This window comes from Sinocyclocheilus rhinocerous, unplaced genomic scaffold, assembly GCF_001515625.1.
Source record: "Sinocyclocheilus rhinocerous isolate Xijiao unplaced genomic scaffold, SAMN03320098_v1.1 scaffold510, whole genome shotgun sequence".
NCBI classification, from domain to species: Eukaryota; Metazoa; Chordata; class Actinopteri; order Cypriniformes; family Cyprinidae; genus Sinocyclocheilus; species Sinocyclocheilus rhinocerous.
The window spans coordinates 479,733-503,255 of NW_015653008.1; the positions used below are offsets into that span (position 1 = coordinate 479,733).

Sequence of the window (23,523 nt, forward strand, 5' to 3'; positions counted from 1 at the left end):
TGCAGCAGCAGTATTTCTTACATGCTCACAGCATGTATTGGCAGTAGCTCTCTGTACTAGTAGTAACTACGCAGCAGCAGCGTAGCAGAACTATTCCGCCAAGACCAAATACATTAAAATTGTCATGTACATTACCATGCCAATCCCTCCGAGAGAGAACTATAGAAGAATTAGAAAAATGTTTTAGATGAAGTACAGCATGTCACACTGCATGTAAATTTTATGACCTTTTTTGTGTCCAGTATGCACTTGAGGAGACATGTGATGAGCTAAAGAAAACTATTACAATCACATAATAACATCTAAGTATTCTCATATAAAAAGCAATAAACACCAAAATACAAAATCATTCTTAATCCATTTATTTATTTATTTAAAAAGCACTGGAAGGTTTTTTGTTTGTTTGTTTTTGTCGGAGGCAAACAATGAATCAAATCAAATTATTAGTCAAGTCTCATACCATACAATAAGTACTAAAAAAAAAGATATTTTAAAGCACACCAAAAAAAAAAAAAATGCATGTAATAAATAAAAATAAATTGCAGAATAATGCAAAACAAAGCGAATGAAAAAAAACGCTTAACATTAGGTCCCGCTCATGAAGGACAGAGGTTTTCAGCATTACGTTTTATCACCTGAGGAGATACATGGAAGCTTTTGTTTATTGACAAAACCCATCGGTTGACTGATATGAGACATGGCTGTAGACGGAGACCTCAGGAGATCTCATTAGACATCCTTTAGTGTGATCACTACAGACAATCCACCAATCAGTTCATAATCATTTTAGTGTGATGGACAAGATCTAGATTGTACGCCAAGCAACAAAGCAGTTCTCAAAATAAAAAGTCATCACTCTACATATTCTCAATCTAGCATCATGCTTAAAAGCAGCCGCGCTCACACACACACACACACACACATCTTAGTTCAATTGAGTTTGACCCGCAGAGATCAGATGCCTCAAACACAGCAAATGATGCTGCATTTTTCCCGAAGGAACTATAAAATACGCATTTTCTCTGCTATACGATTGCTAAGTTATCCTAAACTATCTAGAAAGCTATGTTTTGCATACTATATAGACATCTACAGTACGTAAACCAATACAAAGCATAAGAAACAAGACGTTCCAGTACATCAAACCAAATACAAAAGATAATAACTGAAATGAAAGACCACAAAACACACAAACAAATAAAAAAAATCAGACTTGATCCAGTGGTTTGTGATGGCTGTCCAGAGTACTAGCTGCAAATGTGTCGAGTAAAATGGGAGGGATATCAAATGCAAAGTTGAATCCGGACTGCTAAAAGAGGGCATTGTGAGGGAAAATCAAAAGACGCGATTACAAAGGTCTCAGTCTGTCGAGAATCACGCACAAAGCCCACCACAGCCTAACACAGTGTACCATTGATGCCGTCAATGGTCAACAGATCAATCAACCCGCTACAGGAAAACAACTACTAAAAGACGACAAAAAATCCCGGCCAGACACACAAGAATTGTGAGGAACACATCATATAATTAGCTACAGAACAAACAGAGTCTTATATACTATTCAGGTTTGGTTTGTTATTGTGGTTGAGAACTTATAAGTTGTCATCACACTTCAGGTTACTGCCAGCAGTTACTTAAAGCGCTCTGAATATTGCATGATTAGAAAATGGTGCGACGGACCATTAAAAACAGCTGTAGTTTTGAGACCAGACGAACGGCGATCAGATCTTTTGTATCCGTTACACTCCAAATTTAAAGCAAAATACAAAAGAAAGTGAAGAGTTCACAAAAATCAAGTCCATTTTCCTCACACTGGTTTAAGCACTCAGACGAAGGTGCACATTTAGACAAATGTATTGATTTATTGTGACAGGTCTCTATCCCCTTGCACAGTGTTCGTTTAGTTGAGCACTATGCAGTAGCATCTATACAGTGAAACCCATTACACTAGCAGACGACTAGCATCGTTGACAATACCAGTAAGAAAAAAAGTGCAATATTGCATGTGTATTTCTTTAGTCGAGAAGAATGACGCCTGGCGGCATACCTGTAGAAAATATCCGACAGTAAACAATGGTGCAAAACAAGTCGAAAGATTTTAAGGCTTTCTGAGTTTCCTGATGTGTTTTTTTTTTTTTTGTTCTCTGAGATAGTTTGTAAGAGGTCCGCAGGAGGGACCGTTTTGGAGAGAGATCGTTTCCCGGGCTCTCCTGCGTGAATATACACACACACATACAAATGCGACGCGCAAACATTCGCACACAAGCAGCACTATTCTATTCAAGCGTGTACTGTCACCCCTAATATAAGGTGTATTACTTCTAGTAGTTCATATAATAACATCTTTACCATTGAAGCTGCAAGCATAGATATTTATCTACACGTATCCACATTTCTATTAAACACATTGCTATATGTACCAACATGTCGACACTGCATGGACAAACAAAAGAGTTCCTCCAAGTGGAAAATAATAATAATAATAATAATAAATGCATGGTCTAATAACGTTAATTAAAAAACAAACTACTATTTCAGTTGCCATGCTGATACTACTAATAAAAAACAAAAGTAAATTAAGTTGACAATAACTTATTACAATTTCAGAAGGGAAAGCTATGTGGAAATGCGGCATTACAGGCAGTGTTTCTACCCAAAAGAAACGCACTGGCCGTTTCGGTTCAATCGTTGTTTGGTTTCAAAGGGTGTCAAGAATCAAATTCATGAGTAACACACAAATACTTTATGATAATCTGCAACTGAATCTGGTTATTGTGTCATACAGCATGTGTGGACAAGCAAAACCAGAGAGGGTTAGCCATTCTGGCTATACAAAAAGACATGACAAAGAAGAAACTACTGTACTGTAAAAAGACTAAGAACAAGTAAACTTTCCCTTAAACTGTGACGCATCCTTTAGGGGTTTCTAAAACATGGCTGACAAGTGATACCCCAAGATGACCGATGGAAAATATTGTGCTACTGCTGGTGGCAATTTTATCTGCATGCATCCGAAAAAGTGTTTTACGGTATTTCAGACGAATCTATTCCACCCAAAGCAAGCAATTTAAGAGCAATGTTGCGTTCGGCATCACTTGTCGGTCATGTGATCATTTAATCACGCGACTCGGGAATGTGCTTGAGCATTTGTGTCTCCTTCGCCCATTTTGGTCATCACTGGTTGGGCGAAGGGGTTTGGAGGAAGACATGGTGAAGTTCTGCATTTTTGGCCTGTGGAAGTGAGGACTGAGCTTAAAAGGATCCCAGCATGCACGGCGATCGAGTCAAGCTGCAGTGTCTGACAGAGGCGGTGGTCACAGTGCAGAAGGCAGGGGTCCCGGTGAGGGGGCGTCTACACGGCAGTGCTGGCGTACTCTGAGGAGGAGGTGGAGGCGGTGGTGGACTGGGTCAAAGCGGATCCCTGAGCCGAACCTTTGCGGTTGATCATGGAGGGGTGGAAGTTGGGGTGCCGGCGGGCGTGCTTGATGAGGTGGTCGCTGCGCATGAAGCGCTTGTCGCAGAGTGGGCACAGAAAGCGTTTCTCGCCGGTGTGGGTACGCAGGTGTCGGGCCAACTCATCGGAACGGGCAAACTTCTTTTCGCAGTCCGGCCAGGTGCACGGAAAGGGCCTCTCACCTAGACAGAAAACATGAGTGATCAACAACTCATTAGTAGTGATGGGAGAAACAAACCTTTTTGAAGCTTTGAATCAATTGTTTCGCAAAACGATTCACTGTTTTGAAGTGCTCAAAACACCACACGCTGATGATGCCTGCTGGTCAAAACTGTGTAAATTAGGGATGTAACGATATTATCAATACCGTGATATCGCAATAGCAAAAGTGTCTCGATATTATCGTGGTCACATGACGATATGAAACGATAGGTCTTCCGGGCAAAAACTGTAGTTTTTAAAATATATTTAAACTTCTAATTCTAACACAAAAGGTCTTTAAAGTTGTGTTTTGGACCATTATGCTTTGGCACAGTATCTGTCAACCGAACTTAAACTGAAAGCACAATATGGCTTAATCCCTTCATCAAGTCTGTTTTCGCTGCGCGTTGCAAAGCGAAGCGCGCACTTCGTTCAGGCGATCAGCTTGTTTATTGCATGTGTTGGGAGTTTAGCACACGTTTGGAAATGCAACAGCCACCAGTTATGCTTTATTTTCGCGGCAGATGATTACAGCATTTCAGATTTGTAGTGAGACGTGTTTTTGTAAGCCTGTTTTCACTGAAGCTGGAGTTTTCCTTTAAAATAAAAGCTATACGGCCGTTTCCGTGAAAATAAAGGCTCGAAGAAATTAGGAAAGAAATATTGGAATTTCCCTACTGTTGTGTAAAGCAGAAATAATATACCTATGAAATATCAATTTTCATTTATTTTACAGTGCAATTGTTTTACAATATATGGCTATTACTGTCATTGTTGTTATTATTATTATTATATTCTAATTTGTTTGGCTTCCTAAAACACCAGTGTGAATGTAATTGAGACAGTATATCACAAATAAAAATAGGTTTTCTTAGTTATTTTGTAAAACTCTCAAAGTGCATTACATAGAATAATTTAACTTTAAAATGTACAAAACATTATTTTTTTTCCAATTTTTTATTTTTTTTTAATATGGCAATAAATATTGTATCGTGGACTTCATATCGCGATATATCACGCACCGTGATATTTTTATATTGTTACATTCCTAGAAAACTCAATGCCAAATGTGCATAAAACAACTTTAATAGTTTCACAGAGATCGCCCCCAGTGGTGATCCATTGAAATTTCAAAACATTTCGAAACAGTTATGAGGTAACAAAGTCTTGTTTACTAAACTCATGTGACTTTGGCAGTTTGATACCACTGGTTTGAAAAAAATGATTCGCAAAGTATTCAAAACTTTTGAAGAAGTGTTTCGAAAGCGCCCATCACTACTCATAAGATGACTAATGCGCTATGAAATACACAAGTTCCGTTTGACAGGGCACCTACAAAGTGGTTCATTTCTCCCTGTGCATTAGATATCTTTGAAGGTCACTTTACTTGACAAAATACACAGGCGGAAATTGAGCCACACATATTAGAAGTGTTTGAGGTATGGCGACATGAAATACTTCTAATAAATACAAATTACATAAATGTCAATGTACTATTAATTTAATTAAAATAAAGGGCCATATTTTAAAGTGCTAAACGGAGCGATATTGGTCTCTTGCAATGTTTAATATGATGTTTTTGTCTTTTGTCTGTAATCACAAAAGTTGATTACAGACAAATCAACTTTTTTGTCTGTAATCAACTTGCCCCCCCCCTGACATTTAATAAAACCTAAACTCTTCCCCTGCACTTTTTTTCGGGAAAGTGTGTTCACGTAGAGGTTTTCAAGGGCCAGTGTGAATAAATCCAGTTTAAATTAAAAGACACAAGACCGTCACATCGTTTTGGATACTTTTTATTCGTATCCAAAATGATGTAAACATTACGGAGCGCTAAACACTCTCATGCAGTGTATGTTTCATTCATACTCGAAGCCGGAAGGTGCTCTCGCGCATAAAGTCCAAAACGGACTCATAGAAGTAATAATAACATTTGATGTGCCAGGAAATCCCTAATATGGACAAAGGCATCCCGCTATCGCTTTAGCTAAGCCGAATGACAAGCATAACCCTTAACTGATGAAACGTGAAGACAATAAACGATTGCGACAATATATGGTTTATGTGTGTTTTTCAAGTCTTCTCCAGGTAATAAATGAAGTATATGAATGATACAGTGCTAATTGACATAGCATTTATTACTACAGATGCACCGATTGGCCGGCCAGGGACCAGAATTAGCTGATTTTCTGCATGACCGGCCGGTCAGTCTGCCGATTCTGAGCTGGTCTGTTTTGCGTACTTTCCATACTTTTCCAAACCGCGTAGGAACCCTGCTACTGGTTTGGTTTCATATTTAAAGCTATCATTGCATTTTCCCCAACATTTCTTATTTGTATGTTTAAAAAAATATTTAAAACATTAATCTTATAAAATGCTTTATGCATTCAAAATTTTGCAGTGTATATGCATTTATAGCACCTGAAGTAGGCTACTGTGGGACACAGACAGTACCTTCTCTTCACATTGGAATCTCACTTAAGATGGCAGGTTACTCTGTGAAGTCCACTTCGCAGGGTGCACCTCTAGTGTTTCATTAGTGTACTAGCCTTTAATTTGTCTTGTACTAGATGATGCATTCTGTACGATGTACTGCACTAGTGTTTAGCAGTTTAGTTGCCACTCTATTTCATTAGTATACTGTACTAAAGATTTCTTAGGTGTTAGTGTACAGTAGTACAAGTAACTCACTGTACTAGTTTTACTTGCCTTAAGCTTCTGCAGTCGTGTCCGTTAAAAGCGATCACCTTTCGCCACATTAGACATCAATTCACGAACAAAAACAATTGCTAATAGACCATTTGTTAATACCTCATGAAGACAGGCCAGGTGTGTGGCTTAAATAGCTCTTTTAGCTTCAGTCAAATAATAGAAAGTGCATTTAAACGGGAACCTGCGCGCACACGAGCGTTCTGTGCTCGAGCTCTGTTCATATGCAAATATGAGGCTCGTCACTACACTACTATACTCGGTCCTCCCTCACGCGCTCCTTCCTTTGTTCATAAACTTTCTTTGTTAGGAGGCCACAGTTGGGAGTTTTTTTTCCACTCTTTTGTTCAACTAACGAGTAGTGGATTTACATTATTATCCACAAATTCACTTTTATTATCTCTATTCAGAGCCGCTGGTTAGAGTTGACAGAAGGAGCCCCTGACAACAGTCAACAAACAAACGGCGGATAATTAAAAGTTACTGTAACCGAGAACTATAATAAAACACAGCCGATGGTTAAAACCCTCCACAATATGCTTATCCCACAGTGAAATTTAAAACCAATACAGGCAACATGAGCAGTTTATAAAACTATAATTTCATACTGTCCGTATTTATATAGGCAGAGTACTCATACTCGCATAAATGTGACCATGGACCACAAAACCAGTCATAAGGTTCTTTTTTTTTTTTAATTTATGCATAATCTGAAAGCTGAATAAGCATTCCATTGATGTATGGTTTGTTAGGATAGCCGAGATACAAATATTTGAAAATCTGGAATCTGTGAGTGAAAAAAATCTAAATATAGAGAAAATCGCCTTTAAAGTTCTTAGCAAGACATATTACTAATCAAAAATTAAGTTTTGATATATTTACGGTAGGAAATGTACAAAATATTTTCATGGAACATGATGTTTACTTAATATCCTAATGATTTTTGGCATTAAAAAAACGATCATTTTGACCCATACAATGTATTCACAATATGCTTATCCCACAGTGAAATTTAAAACCAATACAGGCAACATGAGCAGTTTATAAAACTATAATTTCATACTGTCCGTATTTATATAGGCAGAGTACTCATACTCGCATAAATGTGACAATGGACCACAAAACCAGTCATAAGGTTCTTTTTTTTTTAAAATCGAGATTTATGCATAATCTGAAAGCTGAATAAGCATTCCATTGATGTATGGTTTGTTAGGATAGCCGAGATACAAATATTTGAAAATCTGGAATCTGTGAGTGAAAAAAATCTAAATATAGAGAAAATCGCCTTTAAAGTTCTTAGCAAGACATATTACTAATCAAAAATTAAGTTTTGATATATTTACGGTAGGAAATGTACAAAATAATTGTTGGCTATTGCTACAAATATACCCGTGCTACTTGTGACTGGTTTTGTGGTCCAGGGTCACAAATACATACATAAACGAATACAAATGATATCCGCAGCATTAGCCACCATCCCCTCCCATGTGCTCCAGCTCACCTGTGTGGGTCCTGATGTGCGCCTTCAGGTGGGATGATTTGCCGTACACACGGTCACACCCGTCGAAGGTACAGAGGTGACGCTTGGTGGGGGAGCGGGGTGCGCCCCCTCCTCCCCAAATCTGCTGAGGGGTGTTATTATACTGTCCCGGGACAGGGGTGGCAGAGGGGGTCATGGTCGGCGTAGGGGTGGTGGAGTCAGACAACGTGGTGTAGCCGCTCTCTCCGCACGACGAGTTGCTGCTTTCGGAGTAGGCCGACATGGGACGAAACTTGCCGTGCAGGTCGGTGAGGATCTCCGCCACCGTCATCACGTTGGCCCCCTCTAAACGAAGCGTCTCCCGCACCTCCCTGTCCTCGCTCGACCCGTCTGGCTCGCCGGCAGGAAGGCCCTGAGGAGGGGCCTGAGCCGCACCAGACACCGGGGTGGGTCGATGGAGGACGGGACCGCTGGATATCGACACCAGACACTCGGCGGCCAGATAATCCGAATAGGCGAACGACATTTTATTCGCGACTGCGTTTAACGACTAAGCAAAAGTTACGACGGAGAGCCGTTTCCTGAGTGCGTTCGGTTCTTCTCCAAAGACTTTCAACTCGTTGCTTTTTCTCATCAGCAGCGGCCTCTGCTATCTATCTATAGTAAATACAAACAAAACAAATGAAATAAACAATAAAAATATCCAAAAAGAAGTTAAAAATAATACGCTACCGGCGAGACTGCGTTTCAAACCCCAACGTGGTGTCCTACATTGCCCCTCGTTTCATTGTGTCTGCTGCTAGAACCGGCAAAGCCCACGCCACGCCCCCGGTAGTGAGTTTAGTAAGCCTACTACGAAGAAGGCTTGGCTCATGAATATTAATTACGCAACGCGCCGTTCTTCCGCTAGTCTCCACGGATTGGCTGACGTGAGTAAGTAGGCGGTGCTCAGCAGGCGAATAAACGAATCACGGCGAGCTCATGAATATTAATTGTAATGCGTGACAGGACGCTCCAGGAAGGTTACCGCGCAACTTGAGCGTGACTTAATTGATATTCACACACTAACATTTGCCGTAGTAGGATTCGTAGTCGCCAGCATGCAAAGAGAAACACGCACCAAGTGACGTGGTGAACTGACGTGTGATACGGGCGTGGACCAAAGAGTGACCATTTAGTAGTACTAAGCCTAATGACTCTGTCTGTGGAAAAAGAGTACAGTTTGCTTCGAATAATGACCTTTGTAGAGTTGAAAGATATGACTGGAATAATAACATAACTACTTAAATGAATTCTTATCAGTTGGTGACGCCATAGTATAAATGAAGAGGCGGAGTCCTCTTTATATGTTCATAGGAAGCTAATCTACAAGACAAGCCAGTTTACATGGTGAATATAGTAGTGCTTAGTTCATGGAATTCAATGTTTGGTCTGAAACTCTTCATTTCAATTTGCACATAATATACCTGTACATACAACTGTCTATTGTTCTATACCTGTACATACAATTGTCGATTTGTATATTTTTTTATTTTTTTTATTATCTGTGTTTTTTTGTTCTGTCACTGTCATTCTGTTACACTGTGGAAGCTTCTGTCACGAAAACAAATTCCTCGTATGTGTAAACATACCTGGCAATAAAGCTCATTCTGATTCTGGTCTGTTTCTTGTTATTTCTTTTCTTTTCTTTTCAGTTTACACCAAAGGCGGGGCCTCATTTAGACTTACGCTATTCATCTCTCATGAAATCCTCACTTTTCTGCAGTTTCCAAACAACATTCACTTTCTATATACTGGTGCACAATGAGCTCCTCAGTAGATTGGACCAAGGTCATCAATACGTTCCTCCAAAGACCAGATGGAGTCTGGCATCAGAGTATTCAGTGTTGGGAAGGTTACTTTGGAAATGTAATAGGTTACAGATTACAAGTTACCCTATTTAATATGTAACAAGTAGTGTACTATTTAAATTAGGCTACTTTATTAAAGTAATGTAACCAATTACATTTGATTACTTTTTGATTACTTTTCAAAATTTCTAGCGAATGTTTTCAACTGTTAATCATTTTCAAACATTAAAAGCAGGCGGGGTTAACCTTACAGTAGTACTCAACATTGATTAATGTCAGACTTTCAAAATCCTTCATCTCTTGAATTAAGATTATAATACTTAAATTTTAAAGCACAGCCATCACAAAATCAGACTTTACACTCTAAAAAATGCTGGGTTAAATACAACCCAGTGCTGGGTAAAATAGAGACAAACCCAGCAATTGGGTTGTTTTGACCCAGCGGTTGGGTTAACAAGCTTGTTTTGACCTCACTGATTGGAGTGTTTTTGAAGCTGCTGCCACCGATCTGGACGAGCTCACAGAGACTGTAACATCTTATATCAGTTTCTGTGAAGACATGTGCATTCCTACCAGGACTCATTTAACTTACAACAATGACAAACCATGGTTCACTGCAAAACTCAGACAGCATCCTTATTGAAATAAGGATTCAATTATCTTCCAGTGATTCCGCATCAGTGTGGAAAAGTCTAAAAGAAATCACCAATTACAAGACACCATCCCCCAGCACTGTGGAGAATCAACACCTGGCAGACGATCTGAACGAGTTCTACTGCAGGTTTGAAAAAACACCCCACACCCGCCCTGAACACCTCTCCACACAACCATTCACACCTCCAGCAACCCCCCTCTCCCCCACACCTGCAATTCAGATCAGTGAAGACGAGGTGCGCCAGGTCTTCCGGAAGCAGAAAAGGAAAAAAGCACCAGGCCCAGACTGTGTTACACCAGTCTGTCTGAAATCCTGTGCTGACCAGCTGGCCCCCATCTTCACACAGATCTTCAACAGATCACTGGAGCTGTGCGAAGTCCCTTCATGCTTCAAACGCTCCACCATCATCCCCATCCCAAAGAAATCCAAAATTACAGGACTTAATGACTACAGGCCTGTGGCTCTAACGTCTGTGGTCATGAAGTCTTTTGAAAAACTGGTGCTGGCCCACCTGAAGGACATCACTGGACCCTTGCTGGATCCTCTTCAGTTTGCCTACAGAGCAAACAGGTCTGTGGACGATGCAGTTAACATGGGACTGCATTATGTTCTGCAACATCTAGACAGACCAGGGACTTATGTGAGGATCCTGTTCGTGGACTTCAGCTCGGCCTTTAACACTATCATCCCAAACCTCCTCCTGCCCAAACTATCTCAGCTCTCCGTGCCCACCTCCGTCTGTCAGTGGATCAACAGCTTCCTGACAGACAGGCAGCAGCTAGTGAGGCTGGGAAAATACACATCCAGCACCCGTATAATCAGCACTGGAGCTCTTCAGGGTTGTGTTCTCTCTCCACTGCTCTTCTCCCTGTACACCAACGACTGCACCTCTAAAGACCCCTCTGTCAAGCTCCTGAAGTTTGCAGACGACACCACACTCATCGGCCTCATTCAGGACGGTGACGAGTCTGCTTACAGACAGGAGGTCGAGCAGCTGTCTGTCTGGTGCAGTCTCAACAACTTGGAGCTCAACACGCTCAAAACTGTGGAGATGATCGTGGACTTCAGGAGAAACCCCCCTGCTCTCCCCCCACTCACCATCATGGACAGCACTGTGACTGCAGTGGAGTCATTCAGGTTCCTGGGCACCACAATCTCTCAGGACCTGAAGTGGGACACTCACATTGACTCCATTGTGAAAAAGGCCCAGCAGAGGTTGTATTTCCTTCGCCAGCTGAGGAAGTTCAACCTGTCACAGGAGCTGCTGAAACAGTTCTACTCCGCCATCATTGAATCTGTCCTCTGCACTTCTATAACTGTCTGGTTCAGCTCAGCTACCAAATCTGACCTCAGAAGACTACAGAGGGTAGTCCGGACTGCTGAGCGAATCATTGGTACAACCCTCCCTTCTCTCCAAGAACTGTACTTATCCAGAGTGAGCAAAAGGGCTGGCAGAATCACTCTGGACCCCTCACATCCAGCACACTCCCTCTTTGAACTGTTGCCATCTGGTCGATGCTACAGAGCTCTGAGCACCAGAACGTCCAGACACAGGAACAGTTTCTTCCCTCAGGCCATCCATCTCATGAACACTTGACAATAACTGTGGAACACACACTATTTATTCACTCATACACTTATTTATCTAACACACATACTCAGTCTACATTTCAATTTGCACATAATATACCTGTACATACAACTGTCTATTGTTCTATACCTGTACATACAATTGTCGATTTGTATATTTTTTATTTTACTTGTTCTATTTTTTATTTATTTTAATTTTTTATTATCTGTGTTTTTTTGTTCTGTCACTGTCATTCTGTTACACTGTGGAAGCTTCTGTCACGAAAACAAATTCCTCGTATGTGTAAACATACCTGGCAATAAAGCTCATTCTGATTCTGGTCTGTTTCTTGTTATTTCTTTTCTTTTCTTTTCAGTTTACACCAAAGGCGGGGCCTCATTTAGACTTACGCTATTCATCTCTCATGAAATCCTCACTTTTCTGCAGTTTCCAAACAACATTCACTTTCTATATACTGGTGCACAATGAGCTCCTCAGTAGATTGGACCAAGGTCATCAATACGTTCCTCCAAAGACCAGATGGAGTCTGGCATCAGAGTATTCAGTGTTGGGAAGGTTACTTTGGAAATGTAATAGGTTACAGATTACAAGTTACCCTATTTAATATGTAACAAGTAGTGTACTATTTAAATTAGGCTACTTTATTAAAGTAATGTAACCAATTACATTTGATTACTTTTTGATTACTTTTCAAAATTTCTAGCGAATGTTTTCAACTGTTAATCATTTTCAAACATTAAAAGCAGGCGGGGTTAACCTTACAGTAGTACTCAACATTGATTAATGTCAGACTTTCAAAATCCTTCATCTCTTGAATTAAGATTATAATACTTAAATTTTAAAGCACAGCCATCACAAAATCAGACTTTACACTCTAAAAAATGCTGGGTTAAATACAACCCAGTGCTGGGTAAAATAGGGACAAACCCAGCAATTGGGTTGTTTTGACCCAGCGGTTGGGCTAAATGTTTAACCCAACCTTCTGGGTAGTAACCCAACCGCTGGGTCAAAACAACCCAATTGCTGTGTTTGTCCCTATTTTACCCAGCACTGGGTTGTATTTAACCTAGCATTTTTTAGAGTGTAGCACCTCTTTTATTGAGGTCTTTCTGAGGTTAAATGCAGATTTAAATTCATAACATGAAACCATTTAATAGCTGTGATACTGTTTTTGAAATCAAATCTTTGCGTAGCTATGAAAGGAAACACTGGCATCTAATGATGCCTTGGGGAAAAACAGTTAATCTTTAAAAATAAAGCATATACATAAACCTAAATAGGAAATAAAACAGTTAGCAAATAAACATGTGTCCTCTTCTGTGTCCTAAACTCCTAAAACATTGGTATTTTAGAGCAGTCAATGCAATTTGGGAAAGAAATCAGTCATATCTGTATGTCTGTGAAAATACTCCTTTGTAATCATTAACATTTTCATAAGTAACTAATTTAATGACACATTTTTCTCAGTAACTGTAACAGATTACAGTTACATTTATTTTGCAATTAAATTGCGTAATTACGTTACATGTAACTAGTTACTCCCCAACACTGAAAGTATTTTACAGAGAACAACAAGCCATGCAAAACACAGCAAGATCATGCGATATACAGTCACTAAAGATAAAGTAGGGCAACTTAAAAGCTCCAACAGATGCTGTGAATCATGCATGATGGCCTCCTCCCTTTTTTGTCCAACATCTTACTTGAAGGTGCAGTGGAAAAATAGGTATTGCTGTGGAGATAAAGGAATAGAGAATTAGTAGGTCAGTGAATATAAAGGCTGCATATAGTTACTTTATGCAGTGTGCTGTGTGTGTTATGTAGGTGCATACGACACCATGAATACCACACACATACACACATGTTGGGTTTACAATATTGGAAACAATTACGAAACAAAATTCTCTTAAAGTTATAATATCTGCAACTTTGCTGCAGCTTTTATGTTGAAGCTATTTTGTTTTAGGAATGTCTAGGTAACAAGAAAAATATACAAATTAAGCAAATTTCTTTTGTTTTATGCCCTGGCCTCCTTAACTGTACAGCTAGCCCAGCAGATGGTGCCACTAAAATGTACTGAGAGTGCAGACAAGCCTAAATTGTGTTATACATTGAACTTGTGTCTAATGTATAGACTTCACTTAAACTTCTTACTATCACTCATGTAACCCTGTAAAACTTGACATATGAAATATTAGTCAGAAAATCGATTTTTAAAAAATGTGTTCATTCAATATATAGACAAAATTACAATAACAACATATAATAATAATAAACAAATATATTGCATGTTTTTTGTTGAGTATCATACTCAACAAACTCTTTGTGGCTCATATAGTGTGACATATAGGACGATATAGCCTAGTGCTCATAATCGAGGAGGAAAAAACACCTCAATTTTATGCAGAGGCCCTAACTGAGCAAAAATATAATATTTTGTGCAGTTGCTGATATTTATATGGCCAAAAAGTATTATTGAATTTGGATAGCTTGTAATGTAAAGAAATGAGATCTTTATAATAGTAAAACAGACTAAAGATGCACAGTACTAAAAACTAAAGATGTAAATATCAGTTGTCACTCTATATTTACCAATAATATGTCTAACTAAGGTATTTAAATGCTTAGTTTTATGTTTTTTTATTTGCATAGTGGGGGGAAAACATATAATGCAATGAATTACAGTGTTGATTGAGAGATGCGTTCCTTCAATCAGTCCAGTAAGTGTTTCTCTTGAAATTATACTAACAATATAGAAGTTATTCATAAAAGCAAAGATTTCACAGCAAAAATACACATGTATCATGGCCTGAAGGAGGACATTTTTACAAAAAGTCCTTTTACTTGCTAAATAAAGTGTAAACTTACAATGGAAAATTTCTGGAATATTTAAAAGTACGAATGTGATGCAATTAATGTTATAAAAGAAATAACATTAAAATTCATGAGCATGTTGTGAGAAGGCAGAGGTGCAGTTCAAGATGTCCATCGGTATGCTGCGAGATTTTGTTAGCTGGATGGTCCCCTGGTGGGCATCTGTCCTCCGATTGGTGTCTGAGAGTCCAGTCGGTTTTTACAAAGGCTTAACTCAACATCTATCCATTCACTTATGTGCTTATGCTTTCCTAGTGATGGTGTCTCTCTCCTACAGTGCAGGACATTACTTTGAATCCAATCACTTATGGCTATGTCTCCGGTCTGTCTAGTGCTCCAAGATCTCTGTTTGATTACGTTGCTCATCTTTTTCGGTGGTAAGTGTTTAATATCCTCTTCTTTAATATCCTCCTTTGATTATTAAGAGAAAATGTGACGCTGGAGCACAAAACCAGTCTTAAAGGCAGGGTATGTGATTTTTCAAAAACACTTTAGAAAACTGATTCGGGCCGAATAGCAAAACAAACTTGTAGCCAATCAGCAATAAGGGGCATGTCTACTCGTGATGTGTGGAGGAGAGAGCTTTCAGTGCATGGGACGGACATTAGCCGAGCCGAGCGACAGAAAGATAGAGATGGCGGATAAAAAAACAAAAGAGGAAAACGTCTGCGGAACGATAAGACAAGAAGTAGGACCCGTGTAAATATCGGATCAGCTTTCCAGCGCTGGAGAGAACTCAAGGAGCGGAGGCCTGCGATCGGACGCCGAGGTTGCTATGTTTCTTCTCAGTAGGTGAGTAACACCGTGTCTACAACAACTAAAGTCTGCCTACACTGGACGCGATAAAACGACCGTTGAAAACCATTTGAAATGTGTGTCAGCACGTCATAAATAGAACCCGGCAGCAGTTTTCTGTCGGGGATTTGTTGCACCGCGCCGCTCACGTCCGTAGACACGGTGTAACATTGGCTTTGCTTTGTTTCACAGAACTAATCGTTGCCTGGGTTGCGTACGTGGACAACTTTAAAGGCGATTATCTCAATATTTTGATTTTTTGCACCTTCAGATTCCAGATTTTCAAATAGTTTTATCTTGGCCAAATATTGTCCTATCCTAACAAACCATACATAAATGGAAAGCTTATTTATTCAGCTTCCAGATGATGTATAAATCTCAATTTTGAAAAATTTACCCTTATGACTGGTTTTGTGGTCCAAGGTCACAAATATAGAATTCTAAATATTTTATGAGGCCAAGTAAATGTTTGTTTCTCTACAAAGTTGTGTGTGTTAGTATGGTTTTTAACTTGTTAATGTTTTTTAAAAGCTGACTGCCACAAACTGCACCAAGCTCAACTTTGCAAGTCTATTTGCCCTGGTAAGAGTATATACATGTTAATAAATAGGTCTTTTGCTATTCATCCATACATATTTATATGGATATTCCACACAAACATGATTATCTAAATAACTATGTAAACATTACATAAAACATTATTTACATATAAGTCCCCAATGGAGTTTTTGTCCAATTTAGCTCACTTCTGGGTCAAGACATATCAAAAAAAATATCTGATGTATGTTGACAGATGTGCAGAAAGGGCAAAGGCACACATATATAGATACAGTACAACCATAGCACGTGCCTGGAAAGGTCCTTCATCAGGAGGCAGTCAGTTAGCTTTGGACTGTGTTGTTGACATTGATGTTCAACCAGGATGTCCAGAAATTATATTAAAGGTATGTTCTGTTCTCTCAGTCATTCTATATATGTAATCATTTTGTCATCCACATTGATATAGCTTTTCTTGCTTTACAATGCAACACATTTTATAACAAGCATAATATATTGAGATTTAAATTGAGGCAGTTGATTTCATTTCAGATAATAGTCAGTATTCACATATGACTATACCTATAGGTTTTGTTTCATGTTTGCAATCATGTTTCATGAATTCCATATTTGTTTTATTTATCTGTATGTAGCTAAGGAACATTCAAATAAAGCACGGCTCATCAAAAAGAGACAATTCGGTGCTACGCTTGAAGAACATAAGGTAGTTTATGTTCCTTTTGATGTGCTACACTCACTCACACTTATCTAACTAGACCTTTAGGAATAGGAATAAATTAAATTTTTAAAACACATTAAAATAGAAAACTGTTATTTTAAATTGTAATAATATTTTACTATATTACTACTGTATGTTTCATCAAATGTGACCCTGGACCACAAAACCAGTCATAAGGGTCAATTTTTTTGAAATTGAGATTTATACAAAGCTGAATAAATAAGCTTTCCATTGATGTATGGTTTGTTAGGATAGAACAATATTTGGCCGATATACAACTATTTGAAAATCTGGAATCTGAGGGTGCAAAAAATATTGAGAAACTCGCCTTTAAAGTTGTCCAAATGAAGTTCTTAGCAATGCATATTACTAATCAAAAATTCAAAAAGCTTAATTTAAATATAATGAAACAAATGTGTACCCAAAAGGTGCTTTAAAAAACACTGCATTTACAGTGAAAGCATGATTTTCAATAAAATAAAAATTGAATTTTTTAGTATTAACAAACAGTTTTTTTAAAAATAAATTAACAATACAATTATATCTAAATCAGTAGTAAGTCACAAATGGGGCACAAATGGCACCATTTCTTGAGAATGAACCAAATATGTTCTACATGGAAGAGGTTACATATTTTCAGCTTTCATTTTTCTAGCACTCTACAGATATAATAATGAAGATAGATAGATAGATAGATAGATAGATAGATAGATAGGAAAAAGCATTTTTCATCGCTTAAAAATATACGTTATGGTAGATCTATTTTGAAATATTTATATGTCTTAATACTCAATTTCTCTATGGACAAAATGAATGGGATTTTTATTTCCAGAACCGTAAAGTTGTGTTGTATAGTTGTTACTTCTCTGGAACATAATTTATTGTGATGTGATGATTTGCAGCCAGCTTTTTATGTCCTGCTTCTTTTCACAGTGCAGTTGGAGAGAAGTCTGGAAGATGGCCAGAGACATTATTCTATAGATGCCGGGTTTCTTTTGCCAAGCGCTGTCAGCATCAGAGCTCTTGGGTTACTGAAGCAAAGAGGCCCAGAGTGGAGCTCTGCTGTGAGGGTCAGGTATGGTGTACAAGGTAAGAAGTAATTTCTACAAATAACATAACGTTTTTAAGACAACAATGCAACAGACTGTTCATTCATTTATTTAATTTTTCAAAGGATTCACAGAACATGCAGGAATGTCACATGACCCAGAACCTCCACAGCGAGTCTGACCCAGTCCAGACGTACCGTATAACAGCAGCACATGAACTGCACTGTTCCCATTTCATCAACATAAACCACAAGGTCAAATTTATTGTCTCACAAATACAAATGTACTCTTTGGTTTCACAGGTTTAAAAAGCTTTCTGCAATTGATTCTAGTACTGATTCCCACTTGTTTTTTTGCACTGTAATGCACATAATGAGGTTCATGATAACAGATATGGCAACTATCTGCTAAGTGGATTGTTTCCACCAACAGATTCACCTTAAACATGAACGGAGCCCAATCAACGTCCAGTCATCACTTGATGTAAGCTTCGGAAAGCAGTGGAACCAGAGCAGCAACAAACACAGGATCCTCTTCAATCAGTCGCTCAGAAACCAGTCTGGACCCGGCCTCACCAGTTATGTTGTGGAGGTTCAGCTTTACTAAAACATTCAGACTGAATCTAGACTATGTACATCAGATGTGTTCTCCCATATTGTCAGATGTTCAGTCTGTGGTCTTGATTTTGATTATGTACCATAATAATGTATACTGTCTTTTCCAGCTCAGCCTGCGACTTCTAGACAGAGGACTGAGTTACAGAACTCAGCTTCTGCACTCTTGTTTCAAGAAGCAAAAATCTGAGAGCAGCACCCATCTGAAAATCAACTACTACAATCAGATGCCTCTGGTAGCTGGTGTCCACTGGAAGGGCGTATCAACAAAGACCTCCCTTCAAAAGTGGGAAGGTGTGTAAGTATATATTCCCTTATATATTCCAACCAGAATCAAACTCTCATTTGTGAAGTTGTAGATTTTAGATAGAGACAGTATATTGGTACCATATCTATTATCTGCCAATATTAGAGATTTTTTTCCCCATTTGTCATATTGGTCAACATTGGATTTTTAACTGTGCATGTTCATTTACTTTAAAAAAAAATAAAAAAAGGGAAAGTTCACCTAAAATTAATCTAGTTAATCTAAATACTTATAATGAATTGCACTTTTAAATGTAATCTTAAATTCCCCAAATTAATATCCATATTTCTTATTTTACATTATAATTTTGTAATGCTTAAATTCACTTGTAGCATTTAATGTAATTGAATATAGCTTTTAGTGTTTTAGTTTTGCTCTATTTAGAGCAGTGATTATCAACCAGGGGGGCCTCAGCACACTTCCAAGGGGGTGTAAAATAACTTAAAAGTATTTAAATTTAATACATTCTCATTAATATATCCATATATATAATATCTGCAAGATAAATAATTGAAATAATATTTTCCCCCTCTCAATTTTTTTTTCATTGAAGAACATACAATTCTTAAAACTTGTGAAATGACTTTTTGAAAATGTAAAAAATCATGGTACATTAATCAGTTCTCCAGGTTTCTGTTAATAAAGTTTAGAAACAAGCAAATTTGTCATAATTACAGCAGAAACACCATATATATCTCAGCCTATATGGGTTGGGGGCTCTGATTTAGACAAAACAGTAAAGAATTTTGTATCTGCCATTTATCAGTTATTAGATATAACAATAATTATCGGCTTATCATTGTCCTGAATTTGATAGCAGTGCATCCCCATAGATTTTATTTGAAAGTAATGCCATGAATTTCTACAGTTCTTGTTAATATTCTAGTTCATGTAAAACTGTACTTCATTCATTATGTTCACAGGTTCATTCAACATGGATACCCCCTGGCTCTATGTGTACATAGTTCAAAAACTAACTCAGCCCCAGCGTGGCATCACGCAGTTCAGCTCTGAGGTCACCACACGGAAACTGGTGAACATCCGAAATATTACGCTGGAGGGTTTCTACAAGGATAGAGGCAAAGAACGACAAGGCCAGCTACACCTTTTTACACCAACTGTCAGTTATATTAAGGTGTGAATACAGTACTTTCTATCACCTCTCACTTCGAGTTTTTAAGTATTTCTCCCAAGGTACCTCATTCCTAGCCCTGTTTAGCTGTAGATTTGTTCATATGGTCCCCTGGAGAAACTTCAGGATAAGTGAATGATCTTAAGTGTAATGGTGTCGTTGAAGGTTGGTGGATGGAACATGTTGGGCAAGCGTGGAGTTAAAGTTTCATACTCCATCAGCACAGCCTGGACACCAGCATTGCACGGGCAAATCTACATAATCAACGGCAAGCAAGTGAAGACTCTGGAAATAAGTGCAGGCTATGGCAAGCAGGACCTCAATATTTCCGCAGTTGTCAATACTCTGGATAAGGTACCAGAAAATGAGTTATCTGCTCTTTGCAGTTTAAATATGTCCAAAAATGTGTACTGGTCCAAATCTTTGGATCTAATGCTTGCATGAAAGTTAGCCATTCTGGACTTCATTGTTTTTTTTCTTTTTGAGCAGAAGGTAAAGAAGAGGCTTTTAATGATGACAATGACCCTGTCGGATCTCAAAAACCCTTATGCAGAGCTACAGATGGAGGGTGCCATAGAGGAGATACAGAAGGAAAGGAAGGTTTATCAGAAAAGATGGAAGCTAAACTTCAGGTGTGTCTGGAATATGAAAATGACTATGTATAGTAATGATAATGGTAACAGCAGTAGGAACATAATTACTTTATCCACAGTGCTGTATTACTCAATATCCATAAGCATGGTTAGTTATGTTTGCTTCTTCCAACAGACAACCATTCAAGTTTCTCCCTCAGAGTCTCATCCTACAGGAGACATTCACAAGTGATCTACATCAGAAAGTTTACACTTTGGAGTCAAAGGTTCTTGTCCATGGAAACAAAAAGGCCATTCACATCCTTACTCTGGGTTTCCAGCCACATCAACCATATGTGAGTCTAAAATCAACATACTGTACCGTATTTGGTTTAGATCCTACCTGTCCGATCGCTACCATTTCGTTCATTTAAATGGGGAGTCATCTCAATTATCACCAGTAAAATATGGAGTGCCACAAGGATCTGTCCTAGGTCCTCTGCTATTTTCAATAATTGAATTGAATTGAATATTTATACTGTTATTGTAGAGTCACCCAAGCCTTTTACCCAAGAATTAAACTGGCAGTTAGTCAGAGTATGTGAGCTTACTGGCTAGTTTTGTTAATTGAAATTGAATGTAAATACTAGGGCCATACACACAATGCTTAGATGTATTTTTATACAACAGTTCAATAAACATTGCTATAAGAGTACATATTTACATTTTAGACACAATATTGACAGTTGCTTTGGTCTATTTTTGCTGTAGCAATAAAAATAATTCCACATAAAACCAAACCTGAATCAACAGTTTCTCCAAAACAAAACACAGTAGCAGTGTTCCTGAACGACTCAGTTGTTTGAATGGTTGAGTGAGTGATTCAGTGACTCACTCATAAATACAATCACTTTTCTTTTCTGAACATATCAGTAGTGTTTGAATGATTCAATGGCTCGTTCATAAAGATGGTCACTTGTTTCATTCCTGAATGATTCAGTGTTGATTAAACAAATGGTTGAGTGAATGATTCAGTGACTCACTCAAAAATACAGTGGAACACAATCACGAAAATGAGCAAAATTAGCTTCCGCCTCAGTAGAGATTGTGTTCCATGGGGGTTGGCGTGGTGCCTAAACACATTACTGACCCAGACACTTGTTTCATTTCAGTGTTTTTGAACAAGTCGGTTGAATGAATGATCCATTGACAGACTCATAAAACAGAACAAAGCTAACAGATGTATAATGTGGTTTATTTTAGGTGTGCTCCTCAATAGTCCAGTCTTTCAGCACTGACAGAATTCCCCAAGACTCAAAGATCTGTGTTACTGTCCAAAACCACCAGGTAAACTAGCAGAAATATTTTATGTATCTCAGAGCAGTGCCACATTACTCTAACTATTGTACAGCGAGTGTCATTTTAAATCTAATATAGGATCATCATTTTAAAGTGGGTCCATATTTTGTCTTTGCTCCTGTCAAACCTCTCTGTGAAGACTGCTCATGAAATTCAGGGCAGGTTGTGGACTGGAAAGGATGAAATACTTGCAGCCTTTGGTCAAGTACAACTTCATGACCTAACTACATCTCATCAAGGTGTTACAATGAAAGCCAACCTGTCCCAACTGTTTCAGGTAAACAATGATGTACACTTAATTTTTTCTTTTACTTTCCTCTAATCTTTGTAATCAAGTTAGCAAGTGTTTAGCAGTTGATTGTACTCTGTTCTAGTTTACCTTCATGTGAAATACCTGTATACAGTTTGCCTTGGCAATATACAGTACACTGCTGTGAAAAAGTGTTTGCTCCCTTCTGATCTTCTGTGTTCTTGCATATCTTTACACTGAACTTCATTGGATCTTCAACCAAAACACATGAATACATAAAAGTATTAATTATTCAGATAGTCAAATTCAGATGAAGGGCATCAAATTCTTCACAGCATTGATGTGTTGTACATTTACAATTTTTAGGTGGAATTAAATTAAGAGTCTTTTTCAGACGGATTTCCCGACTTCTGTCAGCCTAGCTATTGAGTTGCTCAGGAGTCACAGGAACAACAGTGAGTTTGAATATCATTCTGAAGGGAAAGTAGCCATTGACGACAAGAATTACCATGTAAATACCTTAAAAGTGACATTTTGCGAGTAATTAATGACATATTTCTTAGTTCTGAGTTTTGTTAATAATGCTATGAGCTGATATTGAGTTTTTCTTATTTTTCATGATGTTCCAGGCTAATGCAACAATAACAGTATCTCCTCTTGGAAACATTGGCAGTTCTATCAATCTGAAAAAAATGCAACACTTCACTTTAATCTAGACAACAAGTTGGCAAAGGGAATCAATATTGTGTGTGTCCATGCTGGCTTTCATCAGACCTTATTCCCAGGGGTCACTTTTGATGGTCAGATTCATTTAGCTGCTAATTCTTCTTCAGAAAGGTAAACTGATAACAGCAGTTATGTCTTATTGTAAGACATGTTAACTCATCATTTCTTTGTTTATATTACCTATAATTTTTTCCCCTCCCTCTAGTCTTTTCTTGCAGTGTACAGTAAAAAAGAAAGAAGAGACATTTAGTGCTCACTTAAGTGGAACTCTACCGCATGATCAAGAATCGCAGCTATCTCTTTCAGCAGATATTTTCAATTCAATACAAGATCTCGCTGCTTTACCTAATTCAGCTAGTCTGGTTGGAATACTAACCCAGTCAAAGGGTCTAACTGAAGGTAAATCCAAGATCAATGCGCTAATGCATTTACTCAGTGTGCAAATTCACCTTTCAGTGAAAAAAGTTCAGTTTTAGAAAGTTCAGTATCTTTTAGAGAGGTCGACTTATGATTAATTAAAACAAAGCCCAAAATTTGGGTAGAATTCAAGTTTATTTATTAATTTCATTACACAATGGGCATAGTAGTTTACAACCCAAATGCATGAATGTGTTTGTCTGAAATGTACA

General features: G+C 38.2%; 1 protein-coding gene and 1 pseudogene across 2 annotated transcripts; one reads left to right on the forward strand and one right to left on the reverse strand.

Moving 5' to 3' along the window:
- Positions 1 to 1,867: 1,867 nt before the first annotated feature.
- On the reverse strand, positions 1,868 to 8,669 carry LOC107715520 (Krueppel-like factor 9). 2 transcript variants are annotated; one of them, XM_016521673.1, is made up of 3 exons: positions 8,577 to 8,669; positions 7,866 to 8,501; positions 1,868 to 3,636 (listed from the first exon to the last, which is right to left on the reverse strand). In XM_016521673.1, exons 2-3 carry the CDS (start codon positions 8,368 to 8,370, stop codon positions 3,353 to 3,355), a joined length of 789 nt encoding a protein of 262 aa, XP_016377159.1. In that variant the 5' UTR covers positions 8,371 to 8,501; positions 8,577 to 8,669; the 3' UTR covers positions 1,868 to 3,352. The 2 variants fall into 2 exon arrangements, with proteins under 2 accessions (XP_016377159.1, XP_016377160.1); XM_016521674.1 differs by having other exon boundaries at positions 7,866 to 8,497; positions 8,577 to 8,668.
- Positions 8,670 to 18,071: 9,402 nt separating this feature from the next.
- Positions 18,072 to 23,523, forward strand: part of LOC107715501 (uncharacterized) — a 31,068-nt pseudogene continuing 25,616 nt past the window's right edge.